Source organism: Pseudophryne corroboree, chromosome 8 (genome assembly GCF_028390025.1).
Source record: "Pseudophryne corroboree isolate aPseCor3 chromosome 8, aPseCor3.hap2, whole genome shotgun sequence".
Classification (NCBI taxonomy): Eukaryota; Metazoa; Chordata; class Amphibia; order Anura; family Myobatrachidae; genus Pseudophryne; species Pseudophryne corroboree.
Window position 1 is genome coordinate 92,637,346 of NC_086451.1, and position 16,891 is coordinate 92,654,236.

The window sequence follows — 16,891 nt, forward strand, 5'->3', positions numbered from 1 at the left end:
AGAGCAATACAGGACAGTGGGGACAGTGTAATGTACATTGCTTCCCCTTCTCAGCTACACTATGAGAGCCAGAGAGAATCCCAGCATTCCCCGCACTGCTCACCAGTCCTCGATGTAGTTCATGAAGAAATGATGCTGCCTCTCATTGCAGCTGCTGTAACACGTCTCCGTGAAGTTCAGGAATCGATCCCCTCGTTTATCCTCTTTTCTCTGCAACATAAAATAAGAATTTACTAACCGGTAATTCTATTTCTCGTAGTCCGTGGTGGATGCTGGGACTCCGTAAGGACCATGGGGAATAGCGGCTCCGCAGGAGACTGGGCACAACTAAAAGAAAGCTTTAGACTACTGGTGTGCACTGGCTCCTCCCACTATGACCCTCCTCCAGACTTCAGTTAGGATACTGTGCCCGGAAGAGCTGACACAATAAGGAAGGATTTTGAATCCCGGGTAAGACTCATACCAGCCACACCAATCACACCGTATAACTCGTGATACAATACCCAGTTAACAGTATGATAACAACTGAGCCTCTCAACAGATGGCTCAACAATAACCCTTTAGTTAGGCAATAACTATATACAAGTATTGCAGACAATCCGCACTTGGGATGGGCGCCCAGCATCCACTACGGACTACGAGAAATAGAATTACCGGTGAGTAAATTATTATTTTCTCTAACGTCCTAAGTGGATGCTGGGACTCCGTAAGGACCATGGGGATTATACCAAAGCTCCCAAACGGGCGGGAGAGTGCGGATGACTCTGCAGCACCGAATGGGCAAACTCTAGGTCCTCCTCAGCCAGGGTGTCAAACTTGTAGAATTTAGCAAACGTTTTTGACCCCAACCAAGTAGCTGCTCGGCAAAGTTGTAGAGCAGAGACCCCTCGGGCAGCCGCCCAAGAAGAGCCCACCTTCCTTGTAGAATGCGCTTTTACTGATTTAGGATGCGGCAGTCCCGCCGCAGAATGTGCAAGCTGAATCGTACTACAGATCCAGCGAGCAATAGTCTGCTTTGAAGCAGGTGCACCCAACTTGTTGGGCGCATACAGGATAAATAGCGAGTCAGTCTTTCTGACTCCAGCTGTCCTGGAAACAGATTTTCAGGGCCCTGACTACGTCCAACAACTTGGAAGCCTCCAAGTCTGTAGTAGCCGCAGGCACCACGATAGGATGGTTCAGATGAAAAGCTGATACCACTTTAGGAAGAAACTGGGGACGAGTCCTCAATTCTGCCCTATCCATATGGAAAATCAGATAAGGGCTTTTACATGACAAAGCCGCCAATTCTGATACACGCCTGGCCGAAGCCAAGGCCAACAACATGACCACTTTCCACGTGAGATACTTCAATTCCACGGTTTTAAGTGGCTCAAACCAATGTGACTTTAGGAAATCCAACACCACGTTGAGATCCCATGGTGCCACTGGAGGCACAAAAGGGGGCTGAATATGCAGCACTCCCTTAACAAAAGTCTGAACTTCAGGTAGTGAAGCCAGTTCTCTCTGGAAGGAATTGGGAACGAGTCCTCAATTCCGCCTTATCCATATAAAATACAGATAAGGGCTTTTGTATGACAAAGCCGCCAATTCTGATACACGCCTGGCCGACGCCAAGGCCCACAGAATGACCACTTTCCACGTGAGGTATTATTGCTCCACGGATTTAAGTGGCTCAACCCAATGCAACTTCAGGAAATCCAACACCACGTTGAGATCCCACGGTGCCACTGGAGGCACAAACGGGGGTTGACTATGCAGCACTCCCTTAACAAAAGTCTGAACTTCAGGCAGTGATGCCAGTACAATTTTGGAAGAAAATCGATAGAGCCGAAATATGGACCTTAATGTAACCCAATTTTAGGCCCACAGTCACCCCTGACTGTAGGAAGTGCAGGAAACGGCCCAGCTGAAATTCCTCCGTTGGGGCCTTCCTGGCCTCACACCACGCAACATATTTTCGCCATATGCGGTGATAATGATTTGCGGTTACTTCTTTCCTAGCTTTAATCAGCGTAGGAATGACTTCCTCCGGAATGCCCTTTTCCTTCAGGATCCGGTGTTCAACCGCCATGCCGTCAAACGCAGCCGCGGTAAGTCTTGGAACAGACAGGGCCCCTGCTGCAGCAGGTCCTGTCTGAGCGGCAGAGGCCATGGGTCCTCTGACATTATTTCTTGAAGTTCCGGGTACCAAGCTCTTCTTGGCCAATCCGGAACAATGAGTATAGTTCTTACTCCTCTTCTCCTTATTATCCTCAGTACCTTTGGTATGAGAGGAAGAGGAGGGAACACATAAACCGACCGGTACACCCACGGTGTCACTAGAGCGTCCACAGCTATCGCCTGCGGGTCTCTTGACCTGGCGCAATATCTTTCTAGCTTTTTGTTTAGGCGGGACGCCATCATGTCCACCTGTGGCCTTTCCCAACGGTTTACAATCAGTTGGAAGACTTCTGGATGAAGTCCCCACTCTCCCGGGCGGAGGTCGTGCCTGCTGAGGAAGTCTGCTTCCCAGTTGTCCACTCCCGGAATGAACACTGCTGACAGTGCTAACACGTGATTTTCCGCCCATCGGAGAATCCTTGTGGCTTCTGCCATCGCCGTCCTGCTTCTCGTGCCGCCCTGTCGGTTTACATGGGCGGCCGCCGTGATGTTGTCTGACTGGATCAGTACCGGCTGGTTTTGAAGCAGGGGTTTTGCCTGACTTAGGGCATTGTAAATGGCCCTCAGCTCCAGAATATTTATGTGCAGGGAAGTCTCCTGACTTGACCATAGTCCTTGGAAGTTTCTTCCCTGTGTGACTGCCCCCCAGCCTCGAAGGCTGGCATCAGTGGTCACCAGGACCCAGTCCTGTATGCCGAATCTGCGGCCCTCTTGAAGATGAGCACTCTGCAGCCACCACAGCAGAGACACCCTGGTCCTTGGAGACAGGGTTATCAGCCGATGCATCTGAAGATGCGATCCGGACCACTTGTCCAACAGGTCCCACTGAAAGGTTCTTGCATGGAACCTGCCGAATGGAATCGCTTCGTAGGAAGCTACCATCTTTCCCAGGATCTGCGTGCAGTGATGCACAGACACCTGTTTTGGTTTTAGGAGGCCTCTGACTAGAGATGACAGCTCCTTGGCCTTCTCCTCCGGGAGAAACACTTTTTTCTGTTCTGTGTCCAGAACCATCCCCAGGAACAGTAGACGTGTCGTAGGGAACAGCTGTGACTTTGGAATATTTAGAGTCCAGCCGTGCGGTTGTAGCACCTCCCGAGATAGTGCTACCCCGACCAACAACTGCTCCCTGGACCTCGCCTTTAATCAGGAGATCGTCCAAGTACGGGATAATTAAAACTCCCTTCTTTCGAAGGAGTATCATCATTTCGGCCATTACCTTGGTAAAGACCCTCGGAGCCGTGGATAGACCGAACGGCAACGTCTGGAATTGGTAATGACAATCCTGTACCACAAATCTGAGGTACTCCTGGTGAGGATGGTAAATGGGGACATGCAGGTAAGCATCCTTGATGTCCAGTGATACCATGTAATCCCCCTCGTCCAGGCTTGCAATAACCGCCCTGAGCGATTCCATCTTGAACTTGAATTTTTTTATATATGTGTTCAAGGATTTCAAATTTAAAATGGGTCTCACCGAACCGTCCGGTTTCGGTACCACAAACATTGTGGAATAGTAACCCCGTCCTTGTTGAAGTAGGGGCACCTTTACTATCACCTGTTGTGAATACAGCTTGTGAATTGCCTGTAACACTGCCCCCCTGCCTGAGGGAGTGGTTGGTAAGGCAGATTTGAGGAAACGGCGGGGGGGAGACGTCTCGAATTCCAGCTTGTACCCCTGAGATACCACTTGAAGGATCCAGGGATCCACCCGTGAGCAAGCCCACTGATTGCTGAAATATTTGAGACGGGCCCCCACCGTACCTGGCTCCGCCTGTGGAGCCCTGTGGACTTAGAGGAAGCGGGGGAGGACTTTTGCTCCTGGGAACTGGCTGTATGCTGCAGCTTTTTCCCTCTACCTCTGCCTCTGGGCAGAAAGGACGCGCCCCTAACCCGCTTGCCCCTATTGGGCCGAAAGGACTGTACCTGATAATACGGCGCTTTCTTTGGCTGTGAGGGAACATGGGGTAAAAATGTAGACTTCCCAGCTGTTGCTGTGGAAACGAGGTCCGAGAGACCATCCCCGAACAACTCCTCACCCTTATAAGGCAGAACTTCCATGTGCCTTTTAGAATCTGCATCTCCTGTCCACTGCCGAGTCCATAACCCTCTCCTGGCAGAAATGGACATTGCACTTATTTTAGATGCCAGCCGGCAAATATCCCTCTGTGCATCCCTCATGTATAAAAGTGCGTCTTTAATATGCTCTACGGTTAGCAAAATAGTGTCCCTGTCTAGGGTATCAATATTTTCCGACAGGGAATCTGACCACGCAGCTGCAGCACTGCACATCCATGCTGAAGCAATAGCTGGTCTCAGTATAACACCTGTGTGTGTATATATAGACTTCAGGATAGCCTCCTGCTTTCTATCAGCAGATTCCTTCAGGGCGGCCGTATCCGGAGACGGTAGTGCCACCTTCTTTGACAAGCGTGTGAGCGCTTTATCCACCCTAGGGGATGTTTCCCAAAGTGACCTATCCTCTGGCGGGAAAGGGTACGCCATTAGTAACCTCTTAGAAATTACCAGTTTCTTATCAGGGGAAGCCCACGCTTCTTACACACTTCATTTAACTCTTCAGATGGAGGAAAAGCTACTGGTAGTTTTTTCTCTCCAAACATAATACCCTTTTTTGTGGTACCGGGGGTAACATCAGAAATGTGCAACACATTTTTCATTGCCTCAATCATGTAAAGTGTGGCCCTACTGGAAGTTACATTAGTCTCATCGTCGTCGACACTGGAGTCAGTATACGTGTCGACATCTGTGTCTGCCATCTGAGGTAGCGGGCGTTTTAGGGCCCCTGATGGCTTTTGAGACGCCTGGGCAGGCACAGGCTGAGAAGCCGCCTGTCCCACATTTGGTATGTCGTCAAACCTTTTATGCAAGGAGTCGACACGGTCGCGTAATTCCTTCCACAGCACCATCCACTCAGGTGTCGACCCCGCAGGGGGTGACATCACATTTATCGGCATTTGCTCCGCCTCCACATAAGCCTCCTCATCAAACATGTCGACACAGCCGTACCGACACACCGCATACACACAGGGAATGCTCTGACAGAGGACAGGACCCCACAAAGCCCTTTGGGGAGACAGAGAGAGAGTATGCCAGCACACACCAGAGCGCTATATAACACAGGGATCCCACTATAAATGAGTGTTTTTCCCTTATAGCTGCTAATATAATATATACTGCGCCTAAATTTAGTGCCCCCCCTCTCTTTTTTACCCTTCTGTAGCTTGTACACTGCAGGGGAGAGCCAGGGAGCGTCCTTCCAGCGGAGCTGTGAGGGAAAAATGGCGCCAGTGTGCTGAGGGAGATGGCCCCGCCCCTTTTCCGGCGGACTTCTCCCGCTTTTTCTGGAATTCTGGCAGGGGTATTTTTACACCTATATAGCCTTCCTGACTATATATGGTGTAGATTTGCCAGCCAAGGTGTCTTATATTGCCCTCAGGGCGCCCCCCCCCCCCCCCAGCGCCCTGCACCCATCAGTGACCGGAGTGTGAGGTGTGCATGAGGAACAATGGCGCACAGCTGCAGTGCTGTGCGCTACCTTGTTAAAGACTGAAGTCTTCTGCCGCCGATTTTCCGGAACACTTCTTGCTTCTGGCTCTGTAAGGGGGCCGGCGGCGCGGCTCCGGGAACGAACACCAAGGTCGGGTCCTGCGGTCGATCCCTCTGGAGCTAATGGTGTCCAGTAGCCTAAGAAGCCCAAACTACCACCTATTAGGTAGGTTCGCTTCTTCTCCCCTTAGTCCCTCGCTGCAGTGAGTCTGTTGCCAGCAGATCTCACTGTAAAATAAAAAACCTAAATATACTTTCTTTCTAGGAGCTCAGGAGAGCCCCTAGTGTGCATCCAGCTCAGCCGGGCATAAGAATCTAACTGAAGTCTGGAGGAGAGTCATAGTGGGAGGAGCCAGTGCACACCAGTAGTCTAAAGCTTTCTTTTAGTTGTGCCCAGTCTCCTGCGGGGCCGCTATTCCCCATGGTCCTTACGGAGTCCCAGCATCCACTTAGGACGTTAGAGAAAATAGGATTTTAATACCTACCGGTAAATCCTTTTCTCTTCGTCTGTAGAGGATGCTGGGGACACTTCAAGAACCATGGGGTATAGATGGGATCCGCAGGAGACATGGGCACTTTAAGACTTTCAAATGGTGGGACCTAGCTCCTCCCTCTATGCCCCTCCTCCAGACTCCAGTTTAAGGAACTGTGCCCAGGGAGACGGACATTTCGAGGAAAGGATTGATCGTTAAACCACAGTGAGCAATCTTACCAGCTCACACCGCAAGCATGCCGCAGAACGTGGCATTCAATAGAACACAAGCCAACGGCATGACGAATTTGCAGCAATACGCTGACAAAAAAAACCCATAACACAACCTGTGTGTAGCCACAACCAACAACTGCAGACGGGCGCCCAGCATTCTCTACGGACTAATACCCCTTTTCCACTAGCTCCTTAAAACATGGGTAAATGTGCGGGGGAGCGCATTTACCCGTGTTTTTCTCTAGTGGAAACGGGTCCCCCGGCAAATTCCCGGATCAAGTGATCCGGGAATCCTACCCGGCTAGCTGTCTAGTGTGAACGGGAGCCGTGTCGAGGCGACACGGCTCCCGTTCACAGTGCATAGGGAGGGCGGCGCTGGGAGATCATGTGATCTCCCAGCGCCGCCCCTGCCGCATCACTAGCAGCGTCAACAACCCAGCAATATGCCGGGTTGGTGAGCGCTGCTGAAAGGGGCTGTAGCACGGGTCGCAGCCGTGTCAGGCGACACGGCTGCGACCCGTGCTTATAGTGGAAAATGGGTATTAGAGAAAAGGATTTACCGGTAGGTATTAAAATCCTATTTTCTCATATAGCCTAGAGGATGCTGGGGACACTTCAAGAACCATGGGGTTTATACCAAAGCTCTAGAATGGGCGGGAGAGTGCGGATGACTCTGCAGCACTGAATGACCAAACGTGAGGTCAACCTCAGCCAAGGTATTAAAACTAGTGATGAGCGAGGTTCGACTCGGTTTTACTCGGTTCTCAAAACGGCATCTTATTGGCTATCCAAAACACGTGACATCCGTGAGCCAATAAGATGCCGTTTTGAGAACCGAGTAAAACCGAGTAAAACCGAGTAAAACCGAACCCGCTCATCACTAATTAAAACTAACAAACAGTTTGGCTAAGTTTTACAACTAGCTGCTCGGCAAAGTTGCAATGCCGAGACTCCCCAGTCAACCGCCCCGGACGAGCCCACCTTTCTAATAGAATGGGCATTCACCAATTTCGGTAACTGCAATCCAGCCGTGGAAGGAGCATGCTGAATTGCACCATAGATCCAGCGCGCAATGGCCTGCTTGGAAGCAGGACACCCAATCTTGCTGAGAGCACACAGAACAAAACAGAGCCTCTGCTTTCCCAATCTGAGCCTTTCAGGCGACATAACCTTCAAAGCTCTAACCACATTAAAAACCCATGGTGCCACTGGAGGTACAATGGAGGTTGGATGCGCAACAAGCCTTTCACGAAAGCCTGAACTTCCGGAAGAGAAGCCAATTTTTTCAGAAAGAAAATTGCCAATGCTGAAATCTGGAACCTGATAAGATCCAATTTCAGGCTGCCTTACTCCTGCCTGTAGGAAATGGAAAAACGCCATAATCGAAATTCTTCCGTTGGAGCCTTCTTGGATTCACACCAAGACACATATTTCCCCCCAAAAAACTGTGGTAAATGTTCAGACGTTACTCCATTCCTGGCCTGAACAAGAGTGGGGATGACATCCTAGGGAATACCCTTTCGGGCAAGGATCTGGCGCTCAACCGCCACGCCGTCAAACGTAGCAGCGGTAAGCCTAGGTACACTCACGGTACTTACCGTAGTAGGTCCTCGCGAAGAAGAAGAAACCCAGAATCTGTTCATGAGCAACTCCTGAAGATCTGAGCACCAACTCTCCTTGGTCAGTCTGGACCAAAGAAATTTGTCCGAATCATTGTTCTTCTTACGATCTCGAGAACATTTGGGATCAGTGGAAGTGGAGAAAACACATACACCGACCAGAATAGCCACTGGGACACCATTGCATCAACTGCTATTGTCCGCGCTTCTCTTGACCTGGAACAATATGTTTAGAGCTTCTCGTCGAGAAGAGATGTCATCATGTCTACTTGAGGAACTCCCCAAAGACTTGCACCTCTGCGAAAACTTCTTGGTGGAGGGTCCCCTCTCCCGGATGGAGATAGTGTCTGCTAAAGCAGTCTGCTTCCCAGTGGTCTACTCCCGGAATGAAAATAGCCGACAGAGACCTTATACGTTTTTCTGCCCAGAGGAAGATCTTCGTCACCTCTGCCATTTTCACTCTGCTTTTCGTTCCGTCCAACTGGAATCACACGGGATGATCTTGAAGAAGATATACCGCTGTTGAAGGCCGCTGTAGATGGCTCTCAATTCCATCTTATTCATGAGAACGCAGGCTTCCTGACTTTAGACTTTTTCTAGGAAGCTTTTCCCTAGAGTGACAGCTTCCCAGCCTCGGAGACTCGCATCTGTGGTCACCAGGACACAGTCCTGAACCCCGAGCCTGCGTCCCTCTAGTAGGTGCGAGCTGTGTAGCTACCACAGGAGTGAAACCCTGGCAATTGACGACAGGACTATCAATTGGTGCATGTGTAGGTGGGAATCCCAACGGGTCCCCCCCGGAACACCCTGGCCTGGAACCTGCCAACTGTATGGCCTCGTGGGCCGCCACCAAACTTGCCCTGATGGATCGACACTCTTGATGGTTGCAAAACTAGTTTTACCCTTTTCTGTATTTCCAGAGCCTTTTCCATCGGAAGAAACTCTCTGAACCTCCCTGTCCAGAACCATCCCGAAAGAAAAAAAATAATCTTTCCTGTAAGCAACCGTGTTAATGGAGTATGAACAGGTAGAGCGCGATGTTTTGTACCAACCACTCCCTGGATGTCGGCTTTTACAGGTGACCGTCTAGATAAGGAATTATATTGACTCCTTCTTGAATCAGGAGGATCCTCATCTCCGCCGTCACCTTGGTGAAAACCCTCGGCGCAGTGGAGAGACCGAAAAGGTAACTTCTGGAATCGGTAATGGCAATCCTGACCCGCGAGTCTCAGATAAGCCATGTGAGGAGGATAAATGGGAACTTGCAGGTAAGTATCTTTACGTCTACTGACACCCTGTAATCTCCCTCCTCCAGACTGGAAAATCACTGCTCCCAGTGATTCCAACTTGAATCTGAACAGGTTTAAGTAGAGATTCCAAAAAAAAAATAAGAATTTACTTACCGATAATTCTATTTCTCGTAGTCCGTAGTGGATGCTGGGGACTCCGTCAGGACCATGGGGAATAGCGGCTCCGCAGGAGACAGGGCACAAAATTAAAAGTTTGACCACTAGGTGGTGTGCACTGGCTCCTCCCCCTATGACCCTCCTCCAAGCCTCAGTTAGGATACTGTGCCCGGACGAGCGTACACAATAAGGAAGGATTTTGAATCCCGGGTAAGACTCATACCAGCCACACCAATCACACTGTACAACTTGAGATCTGAACCCAGTTAACAGCATGATAACAGAGGAGCCTCTGAAAAGATGGCTTCCAACAATAATAACCCGATTTTTGTAACAATAACCATGTACAAGTATTGCAGACAATCCGCACTTGGGATGGGCGCCCAGCATCCACTACGGACTACGAGAAATAGAATTATCGGTAAGTAAATTCTTATTTTCTCTGACGTCCTAAGTGGATGCTGGGGACTCCGTCAGGACCATGGGGATTATACCAAAGCTCCCAAACGGGCGGGAGAGTGCGGATGACTCTGCAGCACCGAATGAGAGAACTCCAGGTCCTCCTTAGCCAGGGTATCAAATTTGTAGAATTTTACAAACGTGTTCTCCCCTGACCACGTAACTGCTCGGCAGCGTTGTAATGCCGAGACCCCTCGGGCAGCCGCCCAAGGTGAGCCCACCTTCCTTGTGGAGTGGGCATTTACAGATTTTGGCTGTGGCAGGCCCTGCCACAGAATGCGCAAGTTGAATTGTGCTACAAATCCAACGAGCAATCGTCTGCTTAGACGCAGGAACACCCAGCTTGTTGGGTGCATACAGTATAAACAGCGAGTCAGACTTTCTGACTCCAGCCGTCCTTGAAATATATATATATATATATATATATATATATATATATATATATATATATATATATATATATATATATATATATATATATATATATATATATATATTTTTTTTTTTTTTTTTTTTTTTTTAAGGCTCTGACAACGTCGAACAACTTGGAGTCCTCCAAGTCGCTAGAAGCCGCAGGCACTACAATAGGTTGGTTCAGGTGAAACGCTGATACCACCTTGGGGAGAAACCGAGGACGCGTCCGCAGTTCTGCCCTGTCCCAATGGAAAATCAGATATGGCTTTTGTACGAAAAAGCCGCCAATTCTGACACTCTTCTGGCCGAAGCCAGGGCCAGTAGCATGGTCACTTTCCATGTAAGATATTTCAAATCCACCGATTTGAGTGGCTCAAACCCATGGGATTTGAGGAATCCCAAAACTGCATTGAGATCCCACGGTGCCACTGGAGGCACAACCGGGGCTGTATATGTAGTACTCCTTTGACAAAAGTCTGGACTTCAGGAACTGAAGCCAATTCTTTCTGGAAGAAAATCGACAGGGCCGAAATTTGAACCTTAATGGACCCCAATTTGAGGCCCATAGACAATCCTGTTTGCAGGAAATGTAGGAATCGACCCAGTTGAAATTCCTCCGTCGGAGCCCTCTCCTTCAGGATCCGGCGTTCAACTGCCATGCCGTCAAACGCAGCCGCGGTAAGTCTAGAGGTAGAGTGCACGGATCCTCCGTGCGCATCTCTTGAAGTTCCGGGTACCAAGTCTTTCTTGGCAAATCCGGAACCACGAGTATCGTTCTTACTCCCCTTCGCCTTATAATTCTCAGTACCTTGGGTATGAGAGGCAGAGGGGGGAACACATACATTGGCTGGTACACCCATGGTGTTACCAACGCATCCACAGCTATTGCCTGAGGGTCTCTTGACCTGGCGCAATACCTGTCCAGTTTTTTGTTGAGGCGGGACGCCATCATGTCCACCTTTGGTTTTTCCCAACGGTTCACAATCATGTGGAAGACTTCTGGATGAAGTCCCCACTCTCCCGGGTGGTGATCGTGTCTGCTGAGGAAGTCTGCTTCCCAGTTGTCCACTCCCGGAATGAACACTGCTGACAGTGCTATCACATGATTTTCTGCCCAGTGAAAAATCCTTGCAGCTTCTGCCATTGCCCTCCTGCTTCTTGTGTCGCCCTGTCTGTTTACGTGGGCGACTGCCGTGGTGTTGCCCTACTGGTTCAACACCGGCTGACCCTGAAGCAGAGGCCTTGCCAGGCTTAGAGCATTGTAAATTGCCCTTAGCTCCAGTATATTTATGTGAAGTGAAGTCTCCAGGCTTGACCACACTCCCTGGAAATTTCTTCCCTGTGTGACTGCTCCCCAGCCTCTCAGGCTGGCATTCGTGGTCACCAGGACCCAGTCCTGAATGCCGAATCTGCGGCCCTCCAAAAAGGTGAGCACTCTGCAACCACCACAGAAGAGACCCCCTTGTCCTTGGAGACGGGGCTATCCGCTGATGCATCTGAAGATGCGATCCGGACCATTCGTCCAGCAGATTCCACTGAAAAGTTCTTGCGTGGAATCTGCCGCATGGAATCGCTTCGTAAGAAGCCATCATTTACCCAGGACTCTTGTGCATTGATGCACTGACACTTTTCCTGGTTTTAGGAGGTTCCTGACTAGCTCGGATAACTCCCTGGCTTTCTCCTCCGGGAGAAAAACCTTTTTCTGAACTGAGTCCAGAATCATCCCTAGGAACAGCAGACGTGTCGTCGGGCTCAGCTGGGATTTTGGAAAATTTAGAATCCACCTGTGCTGTTGCAGCACTACTTGGGTTAGTGCTACACCGGCCTCTAACTGTTCTCTGGATCTTGCCCTTATCAGGAGATCGTCCCAGTAAGGGATAATTAATACGCCTTTTCTTCGAAGAAGAATCATCATTTCGGCCATTACCTTGGTAAAGACCCGGGGTGCCGTGGACAATCCAAACGGCAACGTCTGAAACTGATAGTGACAGTTTTGTACCACGAACCTGAGGTACCCTTGGTTTGAAGGGCAAATTGGGACATGGAGGTAAGCATCCTTGATGTCCAAGGACACCATAAAGTCCCCTTCTTCCAGATTCGCTATCACTGCTCTGAGTGATTTCATCTTGAACTTGAACCTTTGTATGTAAGTGTTCAAAAGATTTCAGACTTAGAATAGGTCTCACCGAGCCGTCCGGCTTCGGTACCACAAACAGCGTGGAATAATACCCCTTTCCTTGTTGTAGTAGGGGTACCTTGACTATTACTTGCTGGGAATACAGCTTGTGAATAGCTTCCAACACCGTCTCCCTGTCGGAGGGAGATGTTGGTAAAGCAGACTTCAGGAATCTGCGAGGAAGGGACGTCTCGAATTCCAATCTGTACCCCTGTGATACTACCTGCAGGATCCAAGGGTCGACTTGCGAGTGAGCCCACTGCGCGCTGAAATTCTTGAGACGACCCCCCCACCGGACCTGAGTCCGCTTGTAAGGCCCCAGCGACATGCTGAGGACTTTTCAGAAGCGGGGGAGTGCTTCTGCTCCTGGGAAGGAGCTGCTTGCTGCAGTCTCTTACCCTTTCCTTTGCCTCGGGCAGATATGAATGGCCTTTTGCCCGCTTGTTCTTATGAGAACGAAAGGACTGAGGCTGAAAAGACGGTGTCTTTTTCTGTTGGGAGGTGACCTGAGGTAAAAAAGGTGGATTTTCCGGCTGTTGCCGTGGCCACCAAGTCCGATAGACCGACCCCAAATAATTCCTCCCCTTTATACGGCAAACTTCCATATGCCGCTTGGAATCCGCATCACCTGACCACTGTCGCGTCCATAAACTTCTTCTGGCAGAAATGGACAGCGCACTTACCCTTGATGCCAGAGTGCAAATATCCCTCTGTGCATCTCGCATATAAAGATAATGCATCCTTTAAATGCTCTATAGTCAATAAAATATTGTCGCTATTCAGGGTATCAATATTTCCAGTCAGAGATTCCGACCAAACCCCCCCAGCACTGCACATCCATGCTGGGGCGATTGCTGGTCGCAGTATAACATCAGTATGTGTGTATATACTTTTTAGAGTATTTTCCAGCCTCCTATCAGCTGGATTTTGAGGGCGGCCGTATCAGGAGACGGTAACGCCACTTGTTTTGATAAGCGTGTGAGCGCCTTATCTACCCTAGAGGGTGTTTCCCAGCGCGCCCTAACCTCTGGCGGGAAAGGGTATAATGCCAATAACTTCTCTGAAATTAGCAACTTCCTATCGGGGGTAACCCACGCTTCATCACACACTTCAATCAATTCATCTGATTTCAGGAAAAACTACAGGTAGTTTTTTCACACCCCACATAATACCCATTTTTGTGGTACTTGTAGTATCAGAAATATGTAACGCCTCCTTCATTGCCGTGATTATGTAACGTGTGGCCCTACTGGAAAATAGTTTGTTTCTTCACCGTCGACACTGGAGTCAGTGTCCGTGTCTGTCGACCGACTGAGGTAATGGGCGTTTTAAAGCCCCTGACGGTGTTTGAGACGCCTGGACAGGTACTAATTGGTTTGCCGGCTGTCTCATATCGTCAACCGACCTTGTAGCGTGTTGACACTATCACGTAATTCCATAAATAAAGCCATCCATTCCGGTGTCGACTCCCTAGGGGGTGACATCCCATTACAGGCAATTGCTCCGCCTCCACACCAACATCGTCCTCATACCTGTCGACACACACGTACCGACACACAGCACACACACAGGGAATGCTCTGATAGAGGACAGGACCCCACTAGCCCTTTGGGGAGACAGAGGGAGAGTTTGCCAGCACACACCAAAGCACTATAATTATACAGGGACCACCTTATAGTAAGTGTTTTCCCTTACAGCAGCTTAATATATAATAATATCGCCAAAAAAATGCCCCCCCTCTCTGTTTTAACCCTGTTTCTGTAGTGCAGTGCAGGGGAGAGCCTGGGAGCCTTCCCACCAGCGGATCTGTGTGGGAAAAATGGCGCTGTGTGCTGAGGAGATAGGCCCCGCCCCCTTCACGGCGGGCTCTTCTCCCGTTTTTTTCTGTAATCCTGGCAGGGGTTAAATACATCCATATAGCCCAGGGGCTATATGTGATGTATTTTTAGCCAGTATAGGTAATCTCATTGCTGCCCAGGGCGCCCCCCCCCAGCGCCCTGCACCCTCAGTGACCGCGGTGTGAAGTGTGCTGAGAGCAATGGCGCACAGCTGCAGTGCGCTACCTTAAGAAGACTGGAAAGTCTTCAGCCGCCGATTTCTGGACCTCTTCTCACTTCAGCATCTGTAAGGGAGACGGCGGCGCGGCTCCGGTGACCCATCCAGGCTGTACCTGTGATCGTCCCTCTGGAGCTAGTGTCCAGTAGCCTAAGAAGCCAATCCATCCTGCACGCAGGTGAGTTCACTTCTTCTCCCCTTAGTCCCGCGTTGCAGTGAGCCTGTTGCCAGCAGGACTCACTGAAAATAAAAAACCTAACAAACTTTTATTCTAAGCAGCTCTTTAGGAGAGCCACCTAGATTGCACCCTTCTCGGCCGGGCAAAAACCTAACTGAGGCTTGGAGGAGGGTCATAGGGGGAGGAGCCAGTGCACACCACCTAGTGGTCAAACTTTTAATTTTGTGCCCTGTCTCCTGCGGAGCCGCTATTCCCCATGGTCCTGACGGAGTCCCCAGCATCCACTTAGGACGTCAGAGAAAATATTATTTTTTGGGGGGGTTTAGGATCGATCCGACCGAGGCGTCTGGTTTTTGGAACTACAAGAGGCTTGAATAAAACCCCTCCCTTTGTTGTGACACAGGCACCAGGACTATGCCCTGGTCCTGACATAATTTTGGAATTACCGTTATCACTACTTTTCTTTCTGGAAGAAAAGCTGGCAAAATCGATTTAAAAAAATTAAAAATTAAAAAAAATCGGCATGGGGAAACGCTTGAACTTCAGTTTGAACCCCTGGGACACTATTTGTAAAACCCAGGAATCCAGGCCAGATTGACTCCAACCTTGGCTGAACAGTTTTAAAAAACGTGCCTCCACCCGAGCGACCTCCCGCGAGGGAGCCCCAGCGTCATGCTGTTGACCTGGCAGAAGTAGGGGTAGACTTCTGTTCTTGGGAACCTGAAGCCATTGTGGATATCTTTCCATCTCTTCCCCTACCTTCCAAGATGGGGAGACCTCTCGCTGTACTTACTGGACTGAAAGGACTGTATATGAGGGTGATTTTTTTTTGCCGGTGCAGGTGGCAAAGAAAAATTGTCGACTTACCTGCGGTAGCCACCTAGACTAACGCCTCCAGTCCATCGCCAAGAAAGGTGTCCCCGTTATATGGGAGAGCCTCCATATGTCTCTCGGACTCTGCATCCGCGTTCCACTGGCGAAATCACAACGCCTGCCTAGCCGATACCGCCATGGTAGCGGCTTGTGAAATCAAGAGTCCAATATCTTACGTTGCTCCCAGCATGTATGCGGCATCTTCTTAGATATTCACTACCTTAAGGAGTATCTTATCTTAAATCAATCATGTTAATATCTGATGACATGCTTTCTGACCACTTTCCCATAGCGCGTCTCACCCACGTGCAAGCAATAGTGGCCTGAGCAGCGTAGCATTTGCAACATAAAATTTTAACGTAGATTCCACCTTTCGGTCTGTCGGCTCTTTTAGTGAAGACGTGCCAGGTGCAGGGAGAATTACCTTCTTTGTCAACCTGGACAGTGTACGGTCTAACCTAGGGGATGAGTGCCAGGAAAGAATACATTAAGCTCGTGGAGAGTCTTATTTGAGCTATTTTCCTGGAGCCCCTATCGTTGACACAGGACTCAGAGGCTGTGTCGGCAGTAATAGTCATAACATTTGTAAATGGATTTTACGGGACCCAGGGAGGGTCGCCTGCAGAAGGGAGAACAGAATGCAGACAACATATCTTCTACATATTCAACATGCAGCATTAGATACAACCTTATCTAATCTCTCATTGATAGAACGCATACTACTACGTATATCATTCACCATGCAGGCTCTTGGTGTGCCGGTAGCGCCACCACCTTACGACTCTGCGTCCCCAAACAGTTTCCTCCTTGAAGGAACTCCCTTCCTCAGATATGTCACCCACGTGTATCAACCACACCTCAGACATACCGGGATTAATAGGGGACAGACCTCTGTCAGAGGGACACAAAATTGATCAGCCAGCTCACACCCCAATGCAACACACAATCTGTGAAGTATCATAAAACAGAACTGCAGCGGTTTAATAACATAACATGACACAATATAAGCATCATATACATCGCCCCCCCCCCCCCCCCCCCTTTTTTTGTACCCTGATACTAGTCAGTAGTGAAGGGAAGACCAGCGTTTCTCCTGAGGAGAAATATGGTGTTGAGTAGTGTGCTGGCTTAGTGAGGAAGAAGCCCCGCCCCCACAATGGCGCGCTTCTAATTTCACTGGCGGGGGTAGGACAGTGTGTTTGTATGCCCATTTTGCAAAACCAAGTGTTTTTACAGCCCAGGGCTGGAGTCTGGAGGAGGGGCATAGAGGGAGGA

General features: G+C 49.7%; 1 protein-coding gene across 1 annotated transcript in view; it reads right to left on the reverse strand.

Moving 5' to 3' along the window:
• Positions 1-16,891, reverse strand: part of NUP214 (nucleoporin 214) — a 395,449-nt gene that overhangs the window by 253,938 nt on the left and 124,620 nt on the right. Inside the window, exon 8 of the mRNA XM_063936801.1 lies at positions 104-210. Coding sequence (XP_063792871.1) covers positions 104-210 — 107 coding nt within the window. The remainder of the gene's footprint in view (positions 1-103; positions 211-16,891) is intronic.